At 35.9% G+C, this 25,269-nt stretch overlaps 1 protein-coding gene and 1 pseudogene across 1 annotated transcript in view; one reads left to right on the forward strand and one right to left on the reverse strand.

The window, feature by feature from the left end:
* Nucleotides 1-5,509: 5,509 nt before the first annotated feature.
* LOC108975312 lies at nt 5,510-7,138 on the forward strand (annotated as a pseudogene).
* Nucleotides 7,139-8,604: 1,466 nt separating this feature from the next.
* LOC108975316 (transmembrane 9 superfamily member 2) overlaps nt 8,605-25,269 on the reverse strand; it is a 58,251-nt gene continuing 41,586 nt past the window's right edge. The window contains exons 3-5 of the mRNA XM_018943702.1: nt 16,019-17,004; nt 15,807-15,966; nt 8,605-9,262 (exon numbers count right to left, since the gene is read on the reverse strand). Coding sequence (XP_018799247.1) covers nt 8,759-9,262; nt 15,807-15,966; nt 16,019-17,004 — 1,650 coding nt within the window. The 3' untranslated portion in view covers nt 8,605-8,758. The remainder of the gene's footprint in view (nt 9,263-15,806; nt 15,967-16,018; nt 17,005-25,269) is intronic.

The following is a 25,269-nucleotide window of genomic DNA, read 5'->3' on the forward strand; positions in this document are numbered from 1 at the left end:
TAGTGTCGTAAACACAATGTTGCTTATAAGTAACAAGTGTCCATAGTATCTTTAATTGTTTTCTGTAGTAGAGCAAAAAAGTAAATAGGAGTTTATTTTTTTGAGGCAGTCATTGGGGAATCAATAGATTTCTTAAAAAAGTGAGGAGAAAACCTGGAAATAAATTTAATTGGACGTAATAGAGATGAAAATGRTGAAGTTGAATCATATACAACTTTGCTCTTTATATAGGATAATGACCTTGACCCTCTCTTGGACTGGGAATTTCATCAGACATTATATTGTAATTGGTTTCCAATGTTCCAAAGCACAAAAATTATAAATAGACATAATTTAGTTGCTTGGTGCTGGTTTGACAACAAGAGCGTTCAACTCATTTCGAACTACATAAGCAAAAATCCGGTTCTGAGTGCAAACGCTGGTGCCGAAAAGAAAAAAGTACTCAAACATATCTAGACCGGCTATAGTTGAATGCCATAACAAGCAGAAGGGAGGCGTAGACCTGGCTGATATGTTGTCAAAACTATATAAAATCAAACACCGCTAAAATGGTATATGAATCGTGTAGTGGTGCCTTAACACAGTAGTAATAAATAGTTGGCTGCTTTATAGACGACATCTCAAGAGCCAAGACGGAAATACAAAGCAAATGTCCTTGTTGGATTTCCAATTGAGTAATGCAAACCAGCTCCCACACTCGTCTAATATTGCCCATATGAAAGGATCAGTGAAATATTTTTTTCACTTCTTCCCATCTCCTTTTTGCTTGACAAGATAGTATAAAATATGTATATAACGGAGTTGACGAAGCTCGAATACACCCATTTACTTTGACCTTTACGGTGTTACAGCAGATTTGTATGTGAAGCCGTAAGAAAATAGGGCTATTGAAGTGATACCACGTACTTTAAGGTTCGCAAAGCTTACCATCTCTGTTTTTGCAGTGTTCTTGCAATTACCGCGATTTAACTTATCAAATGTTTCTAAAAATTAAAATATATGCATACAAATAAATAAATATTTAATTAAATGGTTTAATATGTAGTTGAACACCTTTGCCGGATTTAATTGCTGGACCTGGAGATTACTCTTTTAGAACCCCCAGAGGTGATCTAGTGACTGATGCCCAGAGCATACTAAATTATGAAGGGAACACTTCTCCAGTTCGATCCATTCACGACCATGAAGAAGTTTGAATAGCAATTACCTGTCTTATGAACAACTAAGCGGCGGGGACCAACAAATTGCCGGCTATACTATTCAAACACTTCGGCAAAGGACTGATAAAGAGAATGCATCAACTTCTTTGTAAAATATGATCGGACGAAAGAATGCCCAACGATTGAAATTTAAGTATGCTCTGCCTAACCCACAAAAAGGGAGGCCGCATAATCTGCGCCAACTACCGTGGGAACCGTATTGTGTGAAGGATTAAACCGACCGGTCCCACGACAGTCGGGTCTACGAAACCGGAACGGACCCGGATTGTTATACGGCTAAGGACTGTCAACTCGGCAGGATTCTGCCGCTACAACAACAAAAGCAAGGATTAAACCGTGCCACTGTGGCTTTAGACTAGGAAAACCAACAACCGGTAATCGAAAACCTATAATATAGCCATAACTAAGAACTAAATTAAGATATAATATTGTATTTTGGTACAGAGGTTCGAAGTAGAATGGGGCACCTGTGGAAAGAAAATTTTGAAAAAGTGGGCGTTATTATAAGTTTAATGTATATAGTATATCTCCTAAACCACTAAAGCTATAAAACCAAATTTGTTCAGGATGTATATAACAAGAACTCCTAAAAAATAGTGTGAAAATGAACTTCACTTCCCATATAACGGTAGTTTTCAAAAGTACTAAAAGCACAATAAATAAATAAATAACTAAATGCACCAGAGAACTAAAAAATTGCCGTCGGGATAGTATAACAAGGCTTTATAGGGGCCGGGATAAAATTGGACGGCGCCGCCTACTTTTTTTTAGAATCCCATATCTCGGGACTCGACTGACCGATTTCGACAAAATTTTGTATGCGGTATTTTTTCATATTTCTATAGCACAGTTTTAAATTCCACTTTATTCTGTTACTTTTCAATACACAAACCAAGAAGCAATAAATATAACGGGGTTAAACTTTGCACGAATAATGCATTTAGTGTATGCCACCTTATGATGAAAAATTGTTCAAATCCAACAAAAACTGTTCAAGCCCTTATTACCGAATATTTGGATGCCAGTTCCTATAGTTGACTTTTGATTGAAAATGTGAGGGATATATAATTCAAATTTAGGGATAGTACTTCTCTGACAGTGGTATGTCTGTATATTAAAAACGGCTTGAATCAGGTCAATGCCTCCCACTGTCAGTATAGGAGTAATGTATATATAAAATTGCTGGGATTTCGACCCTCAGGTTGACGCTTCACACCCTAAAGTGTTTTCTTGGCTATGATTCTTGTAAGTTGTTCGGTGTCACTCTAAGTTAAGAAGAGCTAATTTCGGGTGTAATCGAATATTTCATTCTTTCTAAACTTTTCAGAATAAAATCCCGCCAAATACCTTCAGGTATAGGCAAAACTTGATTTGAAAAATATTGCAATATAATTCAACATTGATTGTTCGGTAAAATGGATTATAGAAAAAGTTTTACTTTATTTTATTTATATTATATGTCATAAATTATATTAGTTTTATAACTGTATTTTTGTAAATTGGGACTTTATTACATTAGGTCTACGAGGTTTAAATCAAGGTTTAAGTAGAAGGTGCTTTCCAAAGTAAACAGGAACTTTTCAATCTAGCGCACCTTAATGGCGCCATTTATATGTTAACTGGTGCGTTATAATGTGCTATCTTTACCGATTGTCCAGTGAGAATTCCATGATATTTCATGCATTGGAGGTAAAGCTATTGCGTTTTAAGTGCCAGTATGTTTGTGTTATCGGTGCGAAAAAGTGCTTCGAATAAAGAGACAACATTAAATGTTGTTTTAAAATTGGTAAAACTTTTACCGAAACGTTTCAATTGATGAAATAAGTTTATGGCGATGTTTACCTATCCTGTAGCAGAGTGCACGAGTGGTTTAACGTTTTCAAAGTGGTCGTGAAGACAGAAAAGAAATGGCTCTTACCATATTCACCAGATATGGTAGAGTGCGACTTCTTCCTTTTCGGAAAAATGTATTTGCCATGAAAGGAAAGCGTTATGCAGACGTAGAGGCTATTCAAAAGGCTTRAACCGGCATATTGGCAGCCACACTGGCCAACAAGCTAAAACACTGGCTCAGTGAATAAAGGCCTAACGAACTAACGCCTAATTTTTAAAAATGAAATAATGCCTAAACAAGAACGCCTAACAAGAAAGTGAAAGAACGTCTAACTTTAAAAATGAAGGAAAGCCTAATTTAAAAAATGAAGGAAAACCTAAATTGTTATAGTTTCTTTCATTACGTAATAACCCCTAACGAAAGAAGACCTAACAATTCGAATTAAAATGCTTAGAACTTTAAGAAAATATATTTTGAAAAGAAAAAAATGTATTTTTAAAKTATATTGAACTATAGGTTATGTTAAATTTTCAACAACTATAGCTCTACATAGGGGACATTTCAAAAACTTTTCAGCTGCGCTAATTTTTAGTTCATTATGACAGTTCGAGCAAATTTTTAAATGCCGACATGGCAAATATAATATATTTGGCTTTGAAACCAAACACACTATGCACATCGTGCCATTACTTTCGCCGAAATAATTGCTTGCTATGTTTGCTACAACAGTTTCGTCGCCATCATCATTTTTATCCGCGCTATCATTATCATCCTCTTTATTACTGTCATAAGGAAGACCATTTGCTTCAAATATGTCTTCATCTGGTTCTAGGTCAACACAAATTTTAGTTTTTTTGAAAACCACTCTTTGCAAAAATTCTTTGGGCATAATTTTTCCCTGAGTGCAAGAGTGCATGACTGGCTTCTTCTATCTGACTTGATTTTTGCTCATATACGGTCTTCTTTTTTTTTGTTTTGAAGTACCATGGGATCCACCACTGTATATAAGAAGATCAAAATCTCTACTCTTATTAAACTCTTCATTAATAAGAGCTTTAACAAATTTGAAAAAATTTCCATTTTTTTGAATGATGCGGCCAATAACGCCGTTAGCTGATGTAGTCCGTGTTCTTTTTAAGAAAACCGAAAATACTTCGGGTGTCACCTTGAAAAAAAAAAACAACAACAAATTGATTTTATGATTTTGAAATCTTATAATTTTCCCTTTTACAGAATGTTTACAAGGTGGTGTATGCATTTTGTAAAAGGCAAAACTAATACCTTCATTTTAACATTTTGTAAAAGGGAACTTACCTTTCGCAACCATTGCTTTTCATAATAAATCATGAATGGTGTAAATAATTCTTGCATATTTGTATTCACCAATTCTTCTTTTATGTTTCCAAAAAACGCATTTATTTGTGTAGCTGGTAACAGAGGTAGAGAAAGGATTTTGTGGTATATCGTAGAGKCATTTTGATTGTTTCTTATTGAAGAAGCCAATTGTTTCCACTTATATGAAATATTTCTCCTTATTGCTTGGGAATAAGGAAACCAACGACCATAGATTTCACCAACGGTGAGTTTATTTTCTATTGCCATTTGAAGACTGACTTCGAAATCAGTTAGAAAACTTTTGGCGCTTMATTCAAATACATTTTCATTAATGTATGAAAATGGAAATATCTGAAAAGAAGAATACAAATAACGATAGGATTTTATAATGTAAAATATCTATAATATCACATTTTTTATTTTATACCTTTCCGAAGTATTCAATATGAATTATTAAAAGCTGCTTAAAACATCCATTTGGAACAACTGAAAATGTTCCATCTACTATATATGTCCTATTCATAGGAAGAATATTTTCTTCAATTTTTAGCATAATTTTCTTTGAAGCAATAAAAAATTAATGTTTCGGATCTCCATGTTTCGTTAAACCAAAGTTCGTATAAATGGATTCCAACTGAAATGCCTCTACTACTTCTTGCGCATATTTCTGAGATTTCACAAATGTCTTTGCTACTAATAATTGTAAACCTCTTTGCATCTGATATTACATAAAGCAATTTTGAATTAATCCTCTTGCCAGAAATTATTTCGTAATCCATTTTTAATTATAATAAAAATTTCAATGTCCAACACTTATGAATGACTGATAGAGGTTTACCGAATGACAACTAATAACAAAATGCTAAAACATTTGTCYAACCGTAAGTACAACCGTTAGTCTTCAACTAATTCACGCATAATAGCATTAAAAATCACACTTTTAGTAAATGAAAAATCGAATAACATTAATGAAAGAAAGCCTAACAATCAAAAATTAATAAATACCTAATTAGGCGTTTCTTTATTTTTGATTGTTAGGCTTTCTTTCATTATGAAGAATCACAATTTTAATGAAGAAATTCCTAAAATGTTAGGCATTCTTTCATTATGAACAACCGCCTAATTCCTATATGCAATTTTTAGGCATTATTTCTTTTTTTTTTTTAGGCGTTAGTTCGTTAGGCCTTTATTCACTGAGCCTAAAACACTCGTTCGACATGCTTTTGGACCGTGCAAAAAGCAATATGGAAGCAGGAGACTATTTTGAATAAAATAAATTGATTTTGTCGAGAAAAACCATTTGTTCTGTTTTTTTTTTAAATCCGGTTTAGTATGGAACGCAACTTGTATAGTTTCACATTAACCGCTAAGCCAGAAATTTCTTGAGAAAACTTGTACACTTTTTCCACAATTTCACTGATTTTTTCATTAAAGAAAAGTGCTTATGCGGAATAAAGTCAGCATAAAGTTCGGAAATCTTTGTGCCAAAGAAAATAATCAAGAATCAGGAACGGACTTTCTCCGCAGACCTGCTCAGGCCTTAAGACTCACAGGGAGTAGACCACGCGTCACGTGGCCTCATGTTGCCTGCACTGCGCCGCCACTCAACCCGAGTGGCCAACAGGGGACCTACACAGTCCCCAGGAGCTCAAACAATCAATATAGCTCCCACTCTGACATGTCTGTAACTGCAACAGACTCCAGAGCAAGTTCTAGGAGATAGTTGCACTCATGAATCGGGAGCGCGTATCGATAACTGCGGTCCAAGAAACCAAGCTGAACAGCCGCTCAGATCTTCTGAGCTGAGCGAGATAATGGTTGTGGCCTAGCCTTCATATTGCACAACAACGTGCAGTATCGTCTGCACGTTTGGTACTAGGCGACTTTAACGCACACCACGATCTTTGGCATTCTTGCCCCTCAAATGATCGTAGGGTGATGGAGCTGGCGGAACAGATTTACGATTCGACATTGTGCACAATGAATGACGAGCCCCCACCAGAGTTATGGGCACTTGTAGTAGCTCGCCCGATATTACAATTAGTAATATGTGGTGTCTGATAAATAGTATAATCTAACGACCTATGCTAACTCTCGCATTAGACCATCTGCCTATAATTATCTCGATTGAGCAGCCTCCTGATTTCGTTTCTGTGGACAACCGTACCTCCATTAACTTTAACAAATCTAATTGGGTCGGCCTCACAGAATTTACCGAGAGCGCCTTCAACGCTCTACGTATTCCTACGGACTTATGCTTGGCGAGCGTCAATTATGCAAGGTGATTGCAGCATCTACCGCTCGCTTTATCCTGGTTGGAATAATAGCGGAAATCCGCCCCAATTTCTCAGCCGAAGCAGCCGTTTTAGCTAACGAGCGCGATGAATTACGCCATGCCGATCCGGGGGATCCCCAAATAAGAGATCTCAATTTGGAGATTTGGCGTATGGTAAACCACCATAAGCAGACGAAATGAGTAGAGCACCTGAAGTCCTGTAACCTCTCCACCGGTGTGAATAAGCTTTGGGCTACTGTCAAAGATTTGTATAATCCGACGAGATATGACGACCGAGTGGAAGTTCAATTCAATGCTCATGTCTTTTCGGACCCGAAGAAGAGCGCGAGCTATTTTAGACGTCAGTTTGCACTGCACCCCAAACGATATGTTAACCGACGGTTGCGCAAAATGTCAAACGATTGCGCGCCACTCACTTACTTTCACTAATGAGGAGGTGCAGGGTGTCATCAACAAAGCAAAATGCTCCAAATCTATTGGCCCTAATGGAATTAACATACTTATGCTAAAGCATCTAGGCTCGACGGGAGTTAGATATCTCTCCAGGGTCCTCAACCTGTCGCTGACCACTCTTCAAATACCCGATGTGTGGAAAATCGGAACAGTGATCCCACTAATGAAACTTGGGAAACGCTCCAACAAAGGGTAACCTTATCTTCCGATAACTCTCTTTTCCCGAGTAGTCAAGACACTTTAGGCCTTGCTACTCCGGAGCAYGGATTCCGAAAAGTCCCCAGCACCACCAAAGCACTTCGCGTCATAAACGCTCAGATAGTTCGATGCCTCACAAAGAAACCACCCTTTGAGAGAACGATCCTCGTAGCGTTGGACTTGTTAAAAGCTTCAGACACAGTCAACCACATAACGCTACTACAGTACATTGAGAAAACTACGCTTCCTTTAGGACTGAAAAAGTGGACCATGAACTACTTGAGCGGTCGTCAATCATCCGTACTATTCGACCACGTACGCAGATGATTGCACGATAATGACGTCGGGCGATGGATTCGATGGCATGTTTTCGAAGGTAAACAACTACCTCTCCGACATTTCTCGTTTCCTCACTGCACGGAATCTCACACTTTCCACCACCAATTCCACAGCGACCATATTTAAGAACTGGACGAAGGAGTATAGACTTGAACTTAATGCAGTCGATGGCGTCAAAATTCCCACTGTTAATAACCCTAAGATTTTAGGTGTAACCTTCGATAGTCTATGCTCCTTCTTTCCCCATATGACCGCGATTATTGTCAAAGTACAGAGCCGCAACACGATCCTCAAGTCGTTAGCCGGCAGCACATGGGGAAAAGACAAAGAAATGTTGTTGGCAACTTACAAGGCAATCGGTCGGCCGGTTCTTAACTACGCAGCACCAGTAAGGTCGCCTAGATGCATTGGAACGCAGATGAGGAAACTTCAGACCTGCCAGAATACTGCACTCCGGACCACGACGGGATGCCTCCCCTAGAACACCTTCGTAGCGAGACGCTTATGCTCCCAGTTAAAAAGCATAATGCACTCCTCTCCAAGCAGTTCCTGCTGGGATGCTTCATAGAAATCACCTAGCACAACTTCGTGTGTGTTATATGGGAAGCAAGCGTGGTTTTTGTCTGAATTCGCTCATTTTAGCATAGTTAACAGAAATGTTAGGTTAATATTATTGCTTACGGAATTTAGTTGGTGTGGCTTTTCGCCTAAATATGATTATGCACATCCATCGATAAAATTTTTAACCTACTTAAAACCTACTCCAAAGGTTGGGTGGGAATGCCAAAAATATTTACATTGAGCGAGTTTCTTTATTATAGTTGAAATGACTCTTTCTACTAGATCCTTAAAAAAATTTAGAAATTTTTGAAAAAAAAATACCGGTAAAAAATTACTTTGTAGAGTCACAATTGTTATCGATTGTTACCTTAATTGTGTTCATGTTTTTATTCTACTTTTTATTTGCTATATCAATTCATTAAAATTTATTACATGTCTTGATTACAACTTAATTTATTATAAAATAATAGTTCCTAAAATTCTTGTTAATTTTTTTTTATCTGACATAAAATTGAGGCAAAATTAATCAACTTTTACAACGCTATAAATCTTGCGKATAAAAAAAAAACACGCCATAAAACCTAACGTTCCTGTAAGTAAGAAGAAAAGGAACACCATAATACAAGTATATCCAAAGTACAAGAACATTGACGCACCATCTTTAATAGACAGTTTAGTTAAAAAGTAATGACAACAGTAGAAGAAAAGATAGGCGGCAGTAAATCCGGAGGTTAAAAAAGATCGCCACCACCAGTGATAATCCTCTGCACAAAGATGAAAATAACATAGTAAAACTGTAGTTTCTGAACATGTTATAACCAATATTAGGAAAACAAGAAATAAAAAACCGAACATATAATACATTTGACTGGACCAAATTGAGCTAAGGATGAAAAATAACTGTATAAATATACATCCAAAAGGTAAAACTCCTCCCATGATAATTCCCGGAATTGGTTGTGTATAAATCGATTGATCTGGAATCTGACGTGGAATCTGATTTGTTCGAACCGGATGCTCCAAAGCCTAAAAGAATAGAAAAATATTAACTTATATTTGAAATTAAAAAGATTTTGTATTAGTTCAGTGTTATTAATTTCATATAAAAACTATTACACTTTACAACAATGGGTATTGGACCAACTCAGGGTTTTTGATACACATAGACTGAGCCAAAAAAAATTTAATTTTTCCGTTTTTCAAAGTTAGCTTCTAAAGAAATATATGCCTTCAAAGTTTGAAATTGAGCTCATTAAAAACTCAATAATAATGAAGTGAGTTAAAAAAAATAGTAGTAAATAGACAATTTTTCAAAATTAACCTGTATTTTTGGTTATTTATAAAAAAATTTTGTAGTGTAACGGATTTCTCTATGAATCGTCTACCTCCCTTCCCTTTTAAGTTTGGTTTCTGGATTGTGAAATACTATATCTTTTTCCAACATCTTAACACTTTATTACCCATTATGAGAGTTTAAAATATCTACTTATATCCCAATTACCTTTACATGTCAACACCAACACTGTGACCTCTGAATATTCAACCATTATTTAGTAGATCATTTACAAAACTTTCGTCACTCGAACATTCTGCTAACTACGAAGTTTGCTGTCTGGTTAATTACAGTTTATTGTCCATTCGATTTGTAACGGAAAATTCGTATCAAGAATTTCGTGTGAAATGTTCGAATTTCGATTATGATATTGTAAACTTCGGCAAGCTGTCGCATATGCTCTATTTGTAAAAACCATACATATTGACAATTGATCAAGAAAAGGGTCACAGAATCCTGTTATGATTTTGATAAATTKACAATCTTGGCTAATTATCAAGGTGTTGAATTTGTAAATTGTGCAGAAAAGTGGTGTAAGTTTGCAACAAAAATGTAACACTGAGAAAGAAGACCTTTTTAAGTATATAAGTACATACTATATACAGCGTAACAGAGGATTTAGCAATGTCCATTTGTCTGTCTTGCGAACTAGTCCCTCAGTTTTTCCGCTAATATCGGAATATAAAAAAAAATTCCCGATCAAAATAAAGTTCTTTTAATTTTCCAAAATTTGAATAAAATTTTCAAGTGAAACTACTTTTACTAGCTATTATCCAAACTGGGCACTCAAAATCAAATTCACCATTTTTAATTTGACGAGTTATCTTCACAAAATTTTATACATATTATCGTCAAATGAATGGCTACTATCTCCAAACTTATTGTTATGAATGTACTATAGGATAGAACCCTCTGGACTGTAGCTGCATTAAAAACTGACTAATTAAAGCAAGTTCTTGTATGCAAAACTTTTATTTTTGAAAAGACATTTTCATTTGGCATATGCCCAAATCTTTTTTTCTTACTAAGGAGGGGTAAGGTTTTCATGGTAAAAAATTACTCTTTAAGATTTATTTCTTAAATATGGGTTAATTAATTTTATTCGGACTTTTTGTAATTTATTGAGCACATTTTTGGCATACGAGTATAAAATACCTCCCTTTATAGTTTTTCAAATGTGTTTTTTACATTAAGGGTGCTTCCCACCCACAAAATGACGGAATTTCTTAGTGGAAAATGGCAGTTTTCACTTTAGATGCTCGCCTAACATAAAAATGAAAAATATTATATATACATATATGTATATATATACATATATATGAGAAAACGATGGGGTAAGATTTGATTATAATTTGACTAATTTTTCTTGGTTTTTATTTTCGGATAATTACCAGCCTAGTTATGGTGAATACCGCATTGTTTTTTTTTTACAAGACGTTCCGGGAAAAGCTCTGTTACCGGCTACGCTTCACTATTTCTGCATGAAAATACTATCCTACAAAGTTCGAATCAAATTACTGAATCCAAAAAGGAGAAGGTATAGGGATTGTCCGGAAAGTAATAGGACTGAGTCGATTAAAAAAAAAATTATTGAACCAATCGTTACAATTCTTTAAAAACTTTAATTGTGGAAAAAAGTGGCTGCGGCTGCGGAACGGGACGCTAAGTAGCAGGGTGTTAAACTACGGCTTGGAGAATGAAGTTGTCATTGGAGAGTTGAGTCACTTTTCGAAGTCGTTATTGAATATATTGGAGGTCCTCGACCTCACCCTAACTTTAAACGCGATGGGACCTCAGATTTTAGACTGGAGGGTTCTAGAGAACCACCAAATCTCTGATCACAGGAATGTAGCATTTAGTTTAGACTGGCACGTCCGTATCGGACAAACTATAGGGACATCAAAAAAACGAATTCGAACTTATTCTACAGAAAGCTCCGACTGGCATTTCCAGGCGAACCGGGGAAGTAATCCTTGCTCTCTACCGACTCGATGGATAACAACGCCGAAGTCTTCAGCATGCTTCACTAGAGAGCTCTTGTTCAATTACATTACCAAGCGGCAGAGGGAAACGCTTCTATTGGATACTGGAATTCTCATGCAGACGTATTTTCAACAAAGCCCTCTAAATGGGACAACTAGCGAATGGGCTTTGTACAAGGCTGGTCTGGAAATCATAACAAGTCATAACACTATTAACTTCCTCCTAGATACTCGCTTCTTGAGTAATATTTCTCCTACCTCTTGGAGTACCTGAGACTGACTGCGCTTCCTGACTCGAAAGGACTATAAGTACCAAAGAGTTGGCAGTGGAAACCTTCCTCGATATCAATGGACATTCAACCACGTTTAGTCGGAAACTGTCATTGAAACATTGAATTGACCCTTAAGCACCCTTTAAGCACCTCATCATTTTCAAACTTCTCGAACGATCGCAGTGGAGTTGGGAAAGTCGGCTGCCGTGTCTATGCAGACCATATAGCTCTTATGGTTTAGGGAAATTTTCTGAATATCTTGTACGAATTAACTAAGGAGGACCTTATTATCATAGTCACAGACACAATTTATTATTATTTACAGGCATCATTTGAAGTTACGGCTGCAGGGAAGACATTGACAAAGGGTGCGGACTCTCACCAAAACCATAGTTACGCCTATAATGTTAGGCTAAGGTATTTTTGCTTGGTTGGAACGAGTGTTCAACGGGCTGTTCTCATCAGTCTTTGTGGTGCACCACGAACCACACTAACAATGACACTGAATATCGTGTGTCCTGATAGCTGTTATGTTCACTAGCTACGATTGTGAGCCTAGACACTCTGGACACCTTGAACACTTTGATTTCAGGATTACTGAACTATTGGGCCTCAAACCCAATCAGAAAGCGCTGGTCGGAGTTGTAGCAGCTGTGCAGTCGCAAAGTTCTTCTGGCTCCAGGTAAATCGTTAGAGGTCCAGGAAACTCTTCGCTCAAAGCAAGGTTTACCAAGGTTTCCGTGATAAAAAAAATATTACTTTTTTGGCGAATTTATTTCTTAAATATGGATTGAGTAATTTTATTCGGATCTTTTGTGCATTATACAATAGCATACTTTTGACAATGTAGGGTAATTTTATTTTTGGTCACTTTTCTAGTTTATAAATTTTATTTGCGTTTTTCTCAAAACTAGYTTTTCAAAGTCCGCCCCCACTGTCATTTCAGAACTGCTTGACCGATTAATAATTGCCCTCGTTTAATAATTGTTTTTTACATTAAAAGTGTTTTCCATCCACAAAATTACGGACGTTTTTAGTGGAAAATAGCAGTTCTCAGTTCAAATGGCCGTCAAAAATTTTTAAATTAAAAAAATTATCAGAGAACGATAATGGGAAGATTTTGGTTTATAATATTTTCGTCCTAGTTATGGTCAACACCGCATTGTTTTTTTTAAGACGTTCCGGGAAAAGCTCTGTTAACGGCTTATGCTTCAATGTTTCTGCATGAAAAAAATTACTCTACATGGTTAAAAAAATGTAGTAAATAATTTACAAAAGGTCCGTAACTACTCAATCCATATTTAAGAAATAAATACTATACACTGTAATAAACATTGAAACCGAAATTCAAATTATTACGGTCGCTACAGCATTTCTTCTAGAAAGAGAACAGAGTGGGGAACGAAGTACTTAAGACTAAATTTAATAAAATTTTCCTCAGATTGGTGTATTTCAAAACGGTTTCCACCCTGAAAGGAAGAGTTTTGAAGATGTCGTGTTTCAATTTGAAAAAAAAAAAAACATTTTTAACATCATTCTCTATCTCGCTATGGAAGTTTCTTTTGTATATAAAATTTTCTTAATTTTTTCTACRAAAAACGGTGGAAAAAGTGCCAAATTCGATACTTCTTGTTTAAACCGCCGCCATTTTGTCAAACTAAAAAAATAATAACCTTTTTGAGATATTTTTTTAGGTCAAAATTGCGTCCGCAATCATGCACATCGTATAGGACCTTTTATTATTTTTCATGTATCACAGTGCATCTCAAACTGCCCGCTGCATTGGTTGTGATCTGGTATCAGTTATTATCTTACTGCTTTTATTTCTTATAAATATGTTTATCATTGTTCTCTTTATTTTTATTATGAAAATCTTCTAAGGACCCGCCTCTGAATAACCCTAAGTCTGTTACTAAAAATTTACTTGTAATGCGACGAAAAAGTCAATTTTCATTTTAAGATTTGCTACGAATACTACAGTTGATGACATAATGAATTTTATATCGTCAAATACACGAACGATACTAACATCCGTATCGTATTTTAAGATCGAAGTATTTATTATCAAAATGTTAGAGGTATGTTTCGAAATGTGGTGTTACTCAAAGAATAAGTTCTAATTTGTAGTTTGGGTGAAGGTTATGTAATTAAAAAAAAAAAATCTCGTACTTTTAAACTAAAATAAAAAAAACTGGTTTAGTTGTTGACCATTCAAAATATTCTAAATTGTTTAAAAATTTGCTGAACTTTACAAAATATGTTATATTAATTAAAAAACAAAGCATAAATAAGATTATAACCAAACGCAAGATTTCTAATTTTCCGTCCGTTATGAAATATAAGCCTACTGGGATCGGAGACAATCACACAATTTTTAATAAAATATGTTTGATGAATTCTTTAACTCTAATTACTCATTAAACTCTCCTTAAAATGTTTCGTATCAGCATTAGTTATGTCCGATTTCGGTAATTATTGCACCTGCTATTTCCGAGATGGTCGTCATATCAGTTAAATTTTTTAAAACAACCACTTAATTAAGGCCCAGATATGATTACCCCATGCTTCCTTAAAATATTTGTCAAAAATTTATGAATACCAACCATTAACAAAGGGATATTTCCATCGATATGAAAAAACTTATAAATATCTAATTCCTTTGCGTAAGAGTGGATTCAGGACATTCATTGAAAACTCTAGGGGAATAGCAAAGTTGTCAACAAAACCTAATATTTTTGAAGAAATTATAATAGACGAAATAATCTTCTGGATTTCTCTACCAAGTTTTTGTTCTCAGCACAGCAAGGAAATCTACAGCAACTAATTTGCTAGAGTTTGTAACACATGTATCAAGGGGCTTTAGGGAGAATAAGCATACTAATATGATATACACAGATTTTAAATTAGACATTCAATTTAAAAATATGAATTTTTTGGGTTTTCAATAAATTTCTCTAAAATGTTTTGCTTCTTATCTTAGTAATGTCTCAACAACTCAACAAGTTATATATAACGATACTTTTTCTAATTCAACGAATGTCCTCTCGGTCCAATAATGATATATCATCTGTTATTAAATATTTAGGAATTTTATTATAAGTATGATGACGATGTAAAACTTTTTAAATCATATATTTTAAATTGTGAAAGCCAGTTACAAACAGACTTAAACCACTTAGTTTCTTGGTGTTGGAATCGATATGCCATTTTTAAAAATTTAAATCGATATGCTTTTCGGGTAAACGTTGTCTACGCCTTTAAAGAAGAACTTACTAAAAAACTAGAAAAAGGTCGGTTTCAACGAAGCTAAAACGCCCTTCACAAATACAAAATATTCATTACAAGAACTTTCATCAATTTGTGCGACAGCTATCTGCTATAGTGTCTCGATTTAAACGATTTCTTCGGAGATTGCGCTTTTGTCTTGGACAAGAACCCATGCGATTTTTCGTATAATTATCTTTTTAAATAAATACATTTTCTTACGAGTTCTGGGTTCTGATCGTTCTGTTTGCATCACTTGCTACATACTATAGTGATCTGATCTGAACAATTTCTTCAGAGCTCACTTTACTGAGCACGCATTGGTTCCGATCGTTCAGTTCGTGTGGTACCTGAATTCTTTAGTGGTCCGATATCGGCGGTTTCGAGAAATGAAAGGTTTCCTGAGAAGAAAAGGACGTATGTATAAACTCTGATTAATATATCTAATCTTTGGGACAAGCGTATTCACAGAGAGACATACATAGATAAATCGAGTCAGTTCATCATACTGATGATTTATTTATAAATGTTAAGGGCCTTAGACGTTTCTAAAGATTATTGATTTTTCAAAGCCTTTTATGACCAGAACATAATCATTATTGATTGATAAGCATGTTACAGTTATTGTTGTAATAATCAATAATTAAACTATTACAAAAAAATAACATAACTCTAAAAAAGGATTAACAATTTATCAAGAGAAAATATTTAAACTTTACCCTTTTCCGAAATCCCATGTAAGCTCCGACAAAAGTCAAGGGCACTGATACTCCGAACCAGAGACCGAGCAAAGCAACAAGTGTACTGAATGGAACTGCACCTGAACTACCTTCGTGCCAAAGGACTAAATTCATTATGAAAAAAAGCCCAAATACAATCCTAATAAATAAATAATATTAAATAATGAATATGTTTAAAATAATCTTCTTACCCAGGGCATAAAACAGAAGTAAGAATTACATTGCTTTTCCATTTAACTCCTCCAAAACTTTTGTAAATTCGCGATGATACATATCCTGCCGGCGTGCCAAGAGAAACAAATAAAACCATCGAGCAAGTCATTAATGCTCCCCGATTTGCTGGAGAAAGAAATCCTAAGCAAGCAAATGCCAACGTAATTAAAGTCATGCAAGTTACTTGCACCCCGGATCCGAGAAAAATTGACAAAAGCATGCCCTTCCTTGGCGGCCGAAATACATCACCATGTACTAATTTCCAACCAAATTCTTCTTGGGCATCTTCTCCGCTATCCATTTGATTATAGCGTGCAATATCTTTATGTAATGTTCGTAGCATAATCATTGCCACCATTCCTGACAAAAATAGTACTATAATTAGAGAGTTGAGGATGGAGAACCATTGAATATTTGTGTGAGGCATTGATTCTAGAATGTAATCCCAGCGTGATGACCATTTTACTGAGTTATCCATATTAAATTGGACGCTATATGTATAAGAAATTAACAGGTGCTCTCCTCGAATTGGCGAATTGCTTTTTAAAGCAAGTGGATCAGTATTATCACAGTCTATTTTTGAAGAGCTTATGTGATTAATGGAACGCGGTATAACTTTAACGGAAATAATACGGCCCCCATTTCCATGAAATCCAACACCTTCTTCTGGTTGTCCGCTGTGGTACGTAATTCGCAGATCTACATGATTAAATATGTAATAAAATCCTCGCCTATTATAATTTGGATTAACAAGACAGGCTTCATCGCTATCTGGCCGGACAAAACAACCCATTGGGAATCCTGTACTACAGTATTGTTTGTCATTATCTAACGGATAACACCAAGTCACTGGCATATTATCAACAATCCAATGATGTTGATAATTTAGACTTATCCCTTTTTTAAGCAGCATGATGCGATGATCACTTTCTGAATTGYCACCAGTATAGTTTTTAGTACACACCTGAAAAAAATATATTGATAATGAGATTATTTGTACTTTTTAAATAATATGTTTTTAAGAATCAAAGGTGGAGAAATAATTTCAGGTGCTGATAGATATCTTTTTATATCAAAATATCAATTCGGAAGTGGTAAATTCAGGAACATGACAAAATAGCGCTATAGAAATTTATGATATTCTCAAAAAAGCTTAATATTTCGAACATGTTCGTTTGCGCGCTACTGACCGTTTTTCGGCCAAGTGGCCGCGTGGTTCAGAACAATACACCCTCAAAAACTATTCAAAAATGCATTTGTAAAAATGCAGTTAGAAATCAGAAATTATGTAAAGGGAAATGGATATATCGACGACGTCAATGTCAGGGTATTTTCGAGATGATTTCCACATGAAAGTCTAACCTCGGTAAACTTGCCACCTTTTGATAATGTGCTTGAAGCTGCTGTAATGGTTTGGTAAAAAGACTCCCGTAAAAGCGAATATCTCTGATAAATGTATTTTGCGTAGTTTGTAGAACTGTCCTAAACTCCTACATCAAATATTAGCGCGGTCTATGAAACAGTTTGTTTACAGCAGCTGCTTAAGTCGGTACACATCAGTGGAGCTCTTTCTCTTACCGCGTCTAATACTTTCAGAGCTGGAGTGTTTTCATCTATTCGGTCGACGTGACCTAGTCAGCATAGCCGGCGTCTTTTAATTCGCTTAACTACGTCAATGTCGTCGTATATCTCATACAGCTTATCGTTCCATTGAACTTCGACTAATCAGATGATGTCATCGTCGAGAGAGGACCTTACTTTTCAATTGTCCACTTAGTCCGAAGCAGCACCTRTTGTCAAGAGATATTATGCGTTTACCACCCGACCCATTTGCTTCGCGGCGCGTGAGTTAAAGCCAATTACATCAATGTCATCAGCATACGCCAGCAGCTGTACATTCTTATAGAAGATTGTATTATCTTATAGAAGATTTGACTGTGCGCTCTATMTTTTTGTGGATAAATTCCAATCGTTGGGCATGCTTTCGTCCGACCATGTTCTACATCAGTCACTAGATCACCTTTGGGGGTTCTAAAAGAGTATGCTTCGGTCTCGAAACTTGCTGTCTGTCGCCGCATCTTTTCGTAGCTGCATTTCGGTTGCAGCTGTAAGTAAGGAGCTTGGTTGTTGGTAATTTTCCATTGGGGGCCATTCCCAGTGGACGGGATATTTCGCTTTCTTACTTAGTTCGCCTTCAAACGGATGTTCTTTGGCTACCCAGATGATACATTGTCTAGGACCGAAAGTCGTGAGCTGCTTAAGCCATATGTAAAAGAATCGTTTCTGGCCACTCCCAAGTGAATGACATGACTCGATCCTATTTATGCAATGTATACAAATATCGAACAAAGAATTTATATCAAATTCTATATTTCTAACCAAATTTTGTGTGCGGAAACGTTGCGAGTGTTGGAAAAGGGTTACGGTGATTCAGTTTTATCAAAAACATAAGCCTACAAGTGAAAGAAAGCCTTCAAAGAGAGTGGAGAGAGCAATTACCGGAATGGATCCCGTTTTCAGTTGAACGAACCGATAAAAAAAAAAATTCGAGGTCGACCCAAAATGTTCTTATGAAAAGTGTTTCGAGGACTGGAAAAATCGTTTGCATAAGTGTATCACGTGTTGAGATTATTTTGAAAGCGAAAAGAAAAATATTCATAAATAATTAAATATTTTGCGTTTTAATTACAATTAGCGGGTACTTTTTTTTCACAATGTATAGCTCCGAATTCTTGGCCGCCTTAACTCCGGATTCCAATAGAAATACGTACTGGACGATATATTCGACACAAAGTCTGCTAGAAGAAAGGAAATCATTATTTGAAATTAATGGAAGCTGAGAAAATTCATGGACCGATTTCACAGATATTCGAAAACGCACCATCACTTTTGTAGTCTGATCAATTAATGGTAATTTTTTTTTCCAATTTTTTTTTTGTTTTGCATTTTCGGTTTCTTTATACCCTTAGAATTAATATAGATACCCACTTTACAATCGTTCACCTCGCGGACACCACAATCAAACTTCGGTTTGTATGTCTGGCAATAAACTCTATCCACGTGCTTTTCTTTCGGAAACGCAAACTAGAAATAACACTAGTTTACAGTATTGAACTTTTTGTCTGTTGCCGCGAATTCTGCGATTGATATTGTTCACTTATTACTTGTTATTGTCAAATCTACCAAATTTTTGAGCAGGTCGAGTTACTTTGTTTTTGATTGTTATCATTTAAGCATATATGTATATAAAACGAAAACAGGCGTATTTTACTGTGTTAAGATTAGTTTCTAAAGTTTTTGTCACGAGTAGTTCAAGAAGACGGTGTTTAAATAAACCAGATCCTTTTTGCTACATATGCGGAGAATATGTGCTTAAAAATTGTAGAAAAGTTATATGAGAGTTGGTGAAAAATACCTATTTTGAGTATTTTGGGGTGCTCTTGGATAAAAATAAGAATTCTTAGGCTCCCAATTGTGTTTATAAATTTAATTTGAAATATTTAAGATTATAGAAAAGCGGTAAAAGAAGTGCCTTTAAATTTGGAACACCGACTGTTTGGCGAGAACCACGAAATCATCTCGTATACTGTTATTTTTGTAGTGTGAACATAAACGGTTTAAACACTAAAAATCGAGCTAAATGGCAGTACCCAAGTACTAGTTGTGTTCAACGTCCAGTGCAGCGTTCACCTAACTCTTCAGAGCCTAAAAGTATATCTGAACCATTAGAGCGAGACATTGAAGGACCAAGCTCATCAAAAAATTATGCTGATTTTGAAGGTATTTCCCAAAATGAGTTGAATGATCTTGTAAGAGATTTAAATCTTTCTAAATAAGCTTCAGAATTGTTAGCATCAAGACTAAAAGAAAAAACTTGCTATCCTCGACCAAACCAACCAAACGACTGGCGTTTATTCATTGACAGCTCAAATCGTAGCCTTAAATGTATTCTATTACATTATGGAAATAAATACGCTGAGAGACCTATTGCTCACAGTACAAAGTGAAAAGAGGAATATTGAAACATTTCGCTAGTCTTGAACAAAATAAAATACAATGACCATGGGTGGCAAATTTATATYGATTTAAAAATGGTCAACATTCTTCTCGGTCAACAAAGTGGTTACACCAAATTTCCCTGTTTTAGATGTCTTTGGGACAGTAGAGCTAAACAAGAGCATTGGGTGAAAAAAAAACTGGCCCTTGAAAGAAAAAATGGAGCCTGGAAAGCACAATATAGTCCACAATTCATTAGTAGCTCGTAACAAAATTATCCTTCCACCATTACTTATAAAACTGAGCGTCATGAAACTGTTAGTAAAATCACTGGATAAAGATGGGTACTGCTTTTCTTACATTTGCCAAAAAATTCCTCAGCCGGAATTTGTTTTGTATGGCCCCCAAATTAGACAACTTACAAAAGATACTCAATTTAGAAATTCTATGACTGAGTCAGAACTAAAGGCTTGGACAGCATTCGTATCTGCAATGCAGAATTTTCTCGGAAATAAAAATCTGAAAATTATATTGAACTTGTAGAAGAATTCCTGCTACAATTAAAAATATGGGCTGCAATATGAGTATAAAACTCCACAGTCAGCTAGAGAGGTTTCCGGAAAATTTAGGTGATAGGACCGAAGAGCAGGGACAGCGTATTCATCAAGACTTACGCGTCATGGAAGAGCGCTATCAGGGTTTCTGGGATACAAATATGATGTCTGACTATTGTTGGTCTCTAATACGTAAAGTCTAGACATCGGAAAAGAGCTTTAAACGAAGTTTTTTAGAACTTAATGATTAATTATTTTTCTTAATAAATACACGCTTTTTCTGTGTAATACCTGCATAGCTGAAACTCAAACTAGAGCTGATAAAAATATTGAAMTTATATTTTTGGAAATAGCATATTCTATGTAGTCAGCAACAGCTAAAATTTCGTCGGCAACAAATGTATTGTAAACTAGTGTAATCGGCGTCGCACAACACACGACAATGGCAAAACATTGAGCATTCAATTTGTAGAAGTAAATATCGAAGTTTACAATACATAGATCGTACCATATTCGCCATTATTGTTTAATTTACATTCAAAACTCATGTGAGCGGTGAGTATTGCAGTTCGGTGAATTCGATCAAATACGTTTGCAAGCACATAACCAAAGAAAGCAACAGGCGGTTATTGGCCTTGAACGAGAAGAAGTCAGCAAGAATCAAATGGGTCGATAAGTGTACTGCAATGAAGCGTTTTATAAGAAATTTACTTTTGCAATTGATGAACGTTTTTGGACTGTTGTGCATCTCGCAGTTCATTTGGAAAAGGCCAAAGAGTGTATTTCAACCCAGATAATACAGTACAGCACATTGTTCTATTAGGAAATGACATGTATAATAAAAATGCCTCGCCGCAGAAAAGGTTATGCAAAACGCAAGGCCAAGTCGAGGATGAACATCCAAGTGTGTTCTCAACTAATGCAATAGRATGAATTTATATAATCCAACCGTAAAACGATGATTTCTTCTACCTTCGGTTGCTATTAATTAATGTACGCGGTTCAACTGGTGTGTGCGACTTTTTCAGAAGCACGATTGCTTCTACCTTCGGTTGCTATTAATTGCGTATTGTGAATGGTACGGTGTGTGCGATTTCCTCAGAAGCATGTCAGCAATTACAATTGCATGATAATAACTGGAATCAAATTCGCACACTTTTCGCGAAGATCACATCGACATATCACTTAATTGTAAACATAAACAAATAGTGCACGAAACCAAAAGTAAAAAAAAAAAAAAAAAACAATAATAAGTGCTGTGCAACGTCACCAGCAAAGCCGTAGACATTCCATAAATGCCTACTTCAGCTTTGTCGAGCCAACAATAAAAACTCCTGGCAATAAAAAAATGTAACGGCGATTATAAGTCATTGCAGCGATCAGTTGAAAAGAAAACGAAGCAAGGACGCAGGTAGACGAAAACAGCAATCGGGCAACTACAGATGCGCTGACAGCAACAAGCCTGGAGGCAAGCATTCGGACAGCGAAAGAACATATTGTGTCCTTGAAAAAAGTTGTATGGATGTGGTAAAATACTTGAAGAGCTCAAAAAGCCTAGTTTTTGTCATAAATAGTATAAAGTCTTCGGTAGACTCTACCTATGTTAAAGAAGCACGGGAAGAAGGTGCTTTAAGTATTAAATCAGTTRTAAATATTTTTAACAGGAACAAGGTCCCACAAAAAATGTCCAGGAGAGAAATGATGAGAAATTCTAACCAACTAAAAAAAAATGAAACACATCCTAAAATATCTGCTCCATCGCAGAATTATGGTTAGGTACCACACAAAAGAAATGGTCCAGTACCATGCACAAACTGTCAAGAGTATGAACACACGAAAACATATTGCACCCGGAATGTCTGTGTGGTGATTTACATCCCACAACAAAATGTACTCCTAATCAAAGAGGATTTAAAGAAAAAATTTAGTAATTGTGGTGGAAATCATACTGCAAACTATAGAGGTTGCCCTGTATATAAAGATTTAAAAGCAAAATTATCTGTCGGAATTCAAGCACGTCGCAATCAAAAGACAAATATGCTTCCTAACGAAAATATTGAAATCACAAAGCCAAGTGTATCAAACATTTTTATCTGGAATACTAACGGTGTTAAACAATATATAGTGGATTTTAATACATTCCTTGATGAAAATAATATAATGCTATCGTCAGAAACTCATCTTACGAATAAAACCAATTTTTTAAACCGGAATTTAGATGCTATGTTACAAACCACCCAGATGGAAAGGAACATGGGGGGACAGCAGTGTTGGTTAGAAAACGATTAAACCAACAAGCATTAGAATCTCATGCTACAGCGCAGTTACAAGCTACAACAATATCTATAAAAAAATCGTTGCGAGGACGAAGTGMCGAGAAAAAGGCTAAAGGGTAATTCCAAGAAAAGGAATTTCAACCTAATTGTCCAAAGAACAAATTTAAGCTGTCAATTTTACTCGACACAGCTAATGAGTTACTCAAGTTTTTTAAGACGTCACCTTCTGAAATTATTTGAATGATAAAAGAACTTAATCCAAAAAAGTCGCCCGGCCATGACAATATTACCCCAAAARTGCCAATTGAGTTACCAAATACTGCTGTCTCTGCTTTCAATGAAATTCTTAGTTTCGGATATTTYCCAATTTCATGGAAAATGTCGCAGAATATCTTGATAGATAAACCTGGGAAAGACTTAACACCGCCGTCTTCATACAGATGAATCAGTCTTTCTAAAATATTTGAAATAATGTTACTATCAAAGATGTCTCCTTTTCGCCACGAAAACAATAATATATAATACCAATGCACCAAGTTGGATTTCATACAAAACATGGAAAAAATATAGCAAGTAAATATTAAGTTGTCAAATATCTCCCTTCCGCCGTTTTGTTTTTTGAATTTCGCGGCTATGTATAAAGYGTTACAGAGCTCGTATTAGGCAATACTATACATCTTTGAAAGGTTTTGACATAACCTGCAAAACGGCGCTATGCATAATTAGTTTGCAAATTGCGTCCAACAGTTATAGACGTGTAAACAAGGAGTTCACTAACGCCGAAATTCGCTCTATATTAAAGATTTCCTTGGTTAAATTCAAATCCGCTAGAGAAACGCTCCGTGTGATTAATGGTGGTTTGGGGGAGTGTACTCTATCACTTCGAACTGCAGAAGAATGGTTTCGACGATTCAGATGATAAGCCAACCGGCGGAAGACCTGTGACGACGAATACCGATCAAATCATGGAAAACATGGAGTTAGACCGCCACCAGGCCAACACCAGACCACACACTTCGTTGATGACTCGTGAAGTGAAGCTACGGGAGCTCGGATGGGAGGTGTTATCGCATCCACCATATAGCCCGGACAAAGCGCCAAGTGATTAAAGTTGAACTCAAAAGAGGATTGTGAAAAGTGGCTGTAAGAGTTCTTCGCAAATAAGGATAGGGGCTTCTACGAGGACGGTATTATGAAGTTGCCGTCTAGATGGAAAGAGATTATTGAACGAAACGGGCATATTTGAATGTTTTAAAATGGCTTTTAAATAAAAACTATAAACTTAGTGTAGACAACAAAGAATTACTGGAACCATCGAGTGTTGTCCAAGGTACAGGCGTAATGAAAATATCCATAAAGATCTTGGTAGAAAGAAGTAGAGAACAGCAGAATGAAATATATAGTATAACTAAACTAAAAGATCACCCAAACCCTTTGAAGAYAAAGAAGAGATATGCGTGCGCACAAAAGAGCAAAGCAAAAAATGCACGTCAACAAACACAAATAAGGTTCGACTTAGAGAAGTACCAATCACAACAGACAGCCTCACTTTTTTCTACTCCATTTGCACTCCTGCTCTCTGAGAGCACTCGTCAACAACTAGGTATAAGGGAACTGTGGGACGGCATTTCAAACTCCTTACGTACAGATGAAACCGAAGCCATTGGTTTTCGGAAAGTGCAAAAGAACAGCTGGTACGACGAGGGTACCGTGGGGGCCGACAGGGGTAATGCTCGAAAATTCTACGAAAAGATGCGGCGACTGATAGCACGTTTCAAGACCGGAGCATACTCTTGAAGGACAGCGCAGTCGCTGTCTTTAATTCTCTGAACTATCGTCGTATAACTCATACAGCTCATCGTTCTTTCCAATACTCGAAGTCGATATTTGCCGTGGTCAATACGCAAAGAACCGTAAAACTTTCGCAGAATTTTTCTTTCGAAAACTCGTAACACTGACTGATCAGATGTCGTCATCGTCCATGCCTTTGCTCCTTATAGCAGTAGTGCGTTTCTGTAACCCATTTCGATCGATGTTCTCGACTCAAATTCTCGATCTGACGTCACTCTCRCTCAATGTGTTTCTGTAAAATAATTACTCGATTCAATCGATAGTCAGCTGAWATGTTCCATTCCATTTCAGTAGGAATGCTCGATTGAATGTGTTTCTGTAACCAAATTGAATGAAATACTGTCGATTGGTTTGCTCACTTCCATTTGACGTGATGACAAAACAATTTTTCGTTAAACTCAAAATGGAATTCGTTGAATTTAAAGCAAATGTAAGTATATTTTTGTTAATATATTATATATGAATAGTTAAAAAAGATTTGATGCATTTTCTTTACAGAGAAGTACGTCGGGGCGTGTTACGAATGGCCAAAAGAGGCAGTTACTGCACTTA

Source organism: Bactrocera latifrons, unplaced genomic scaffold (assembly GCF_001853355.1).
Source record: "Bactrocera latifrons isolate USDA-ARS-PBARC rearing strain unplaced genomic scaffold, ASM185335v1 scaffold_635, whole genome shotgun sequence".
Lineage (NCBI taxonomy): Eukaryota > Metazoa > Arthropoda > Insecta > Diptera > Tephritidae > Bactrocera > Bactrocera latifrons.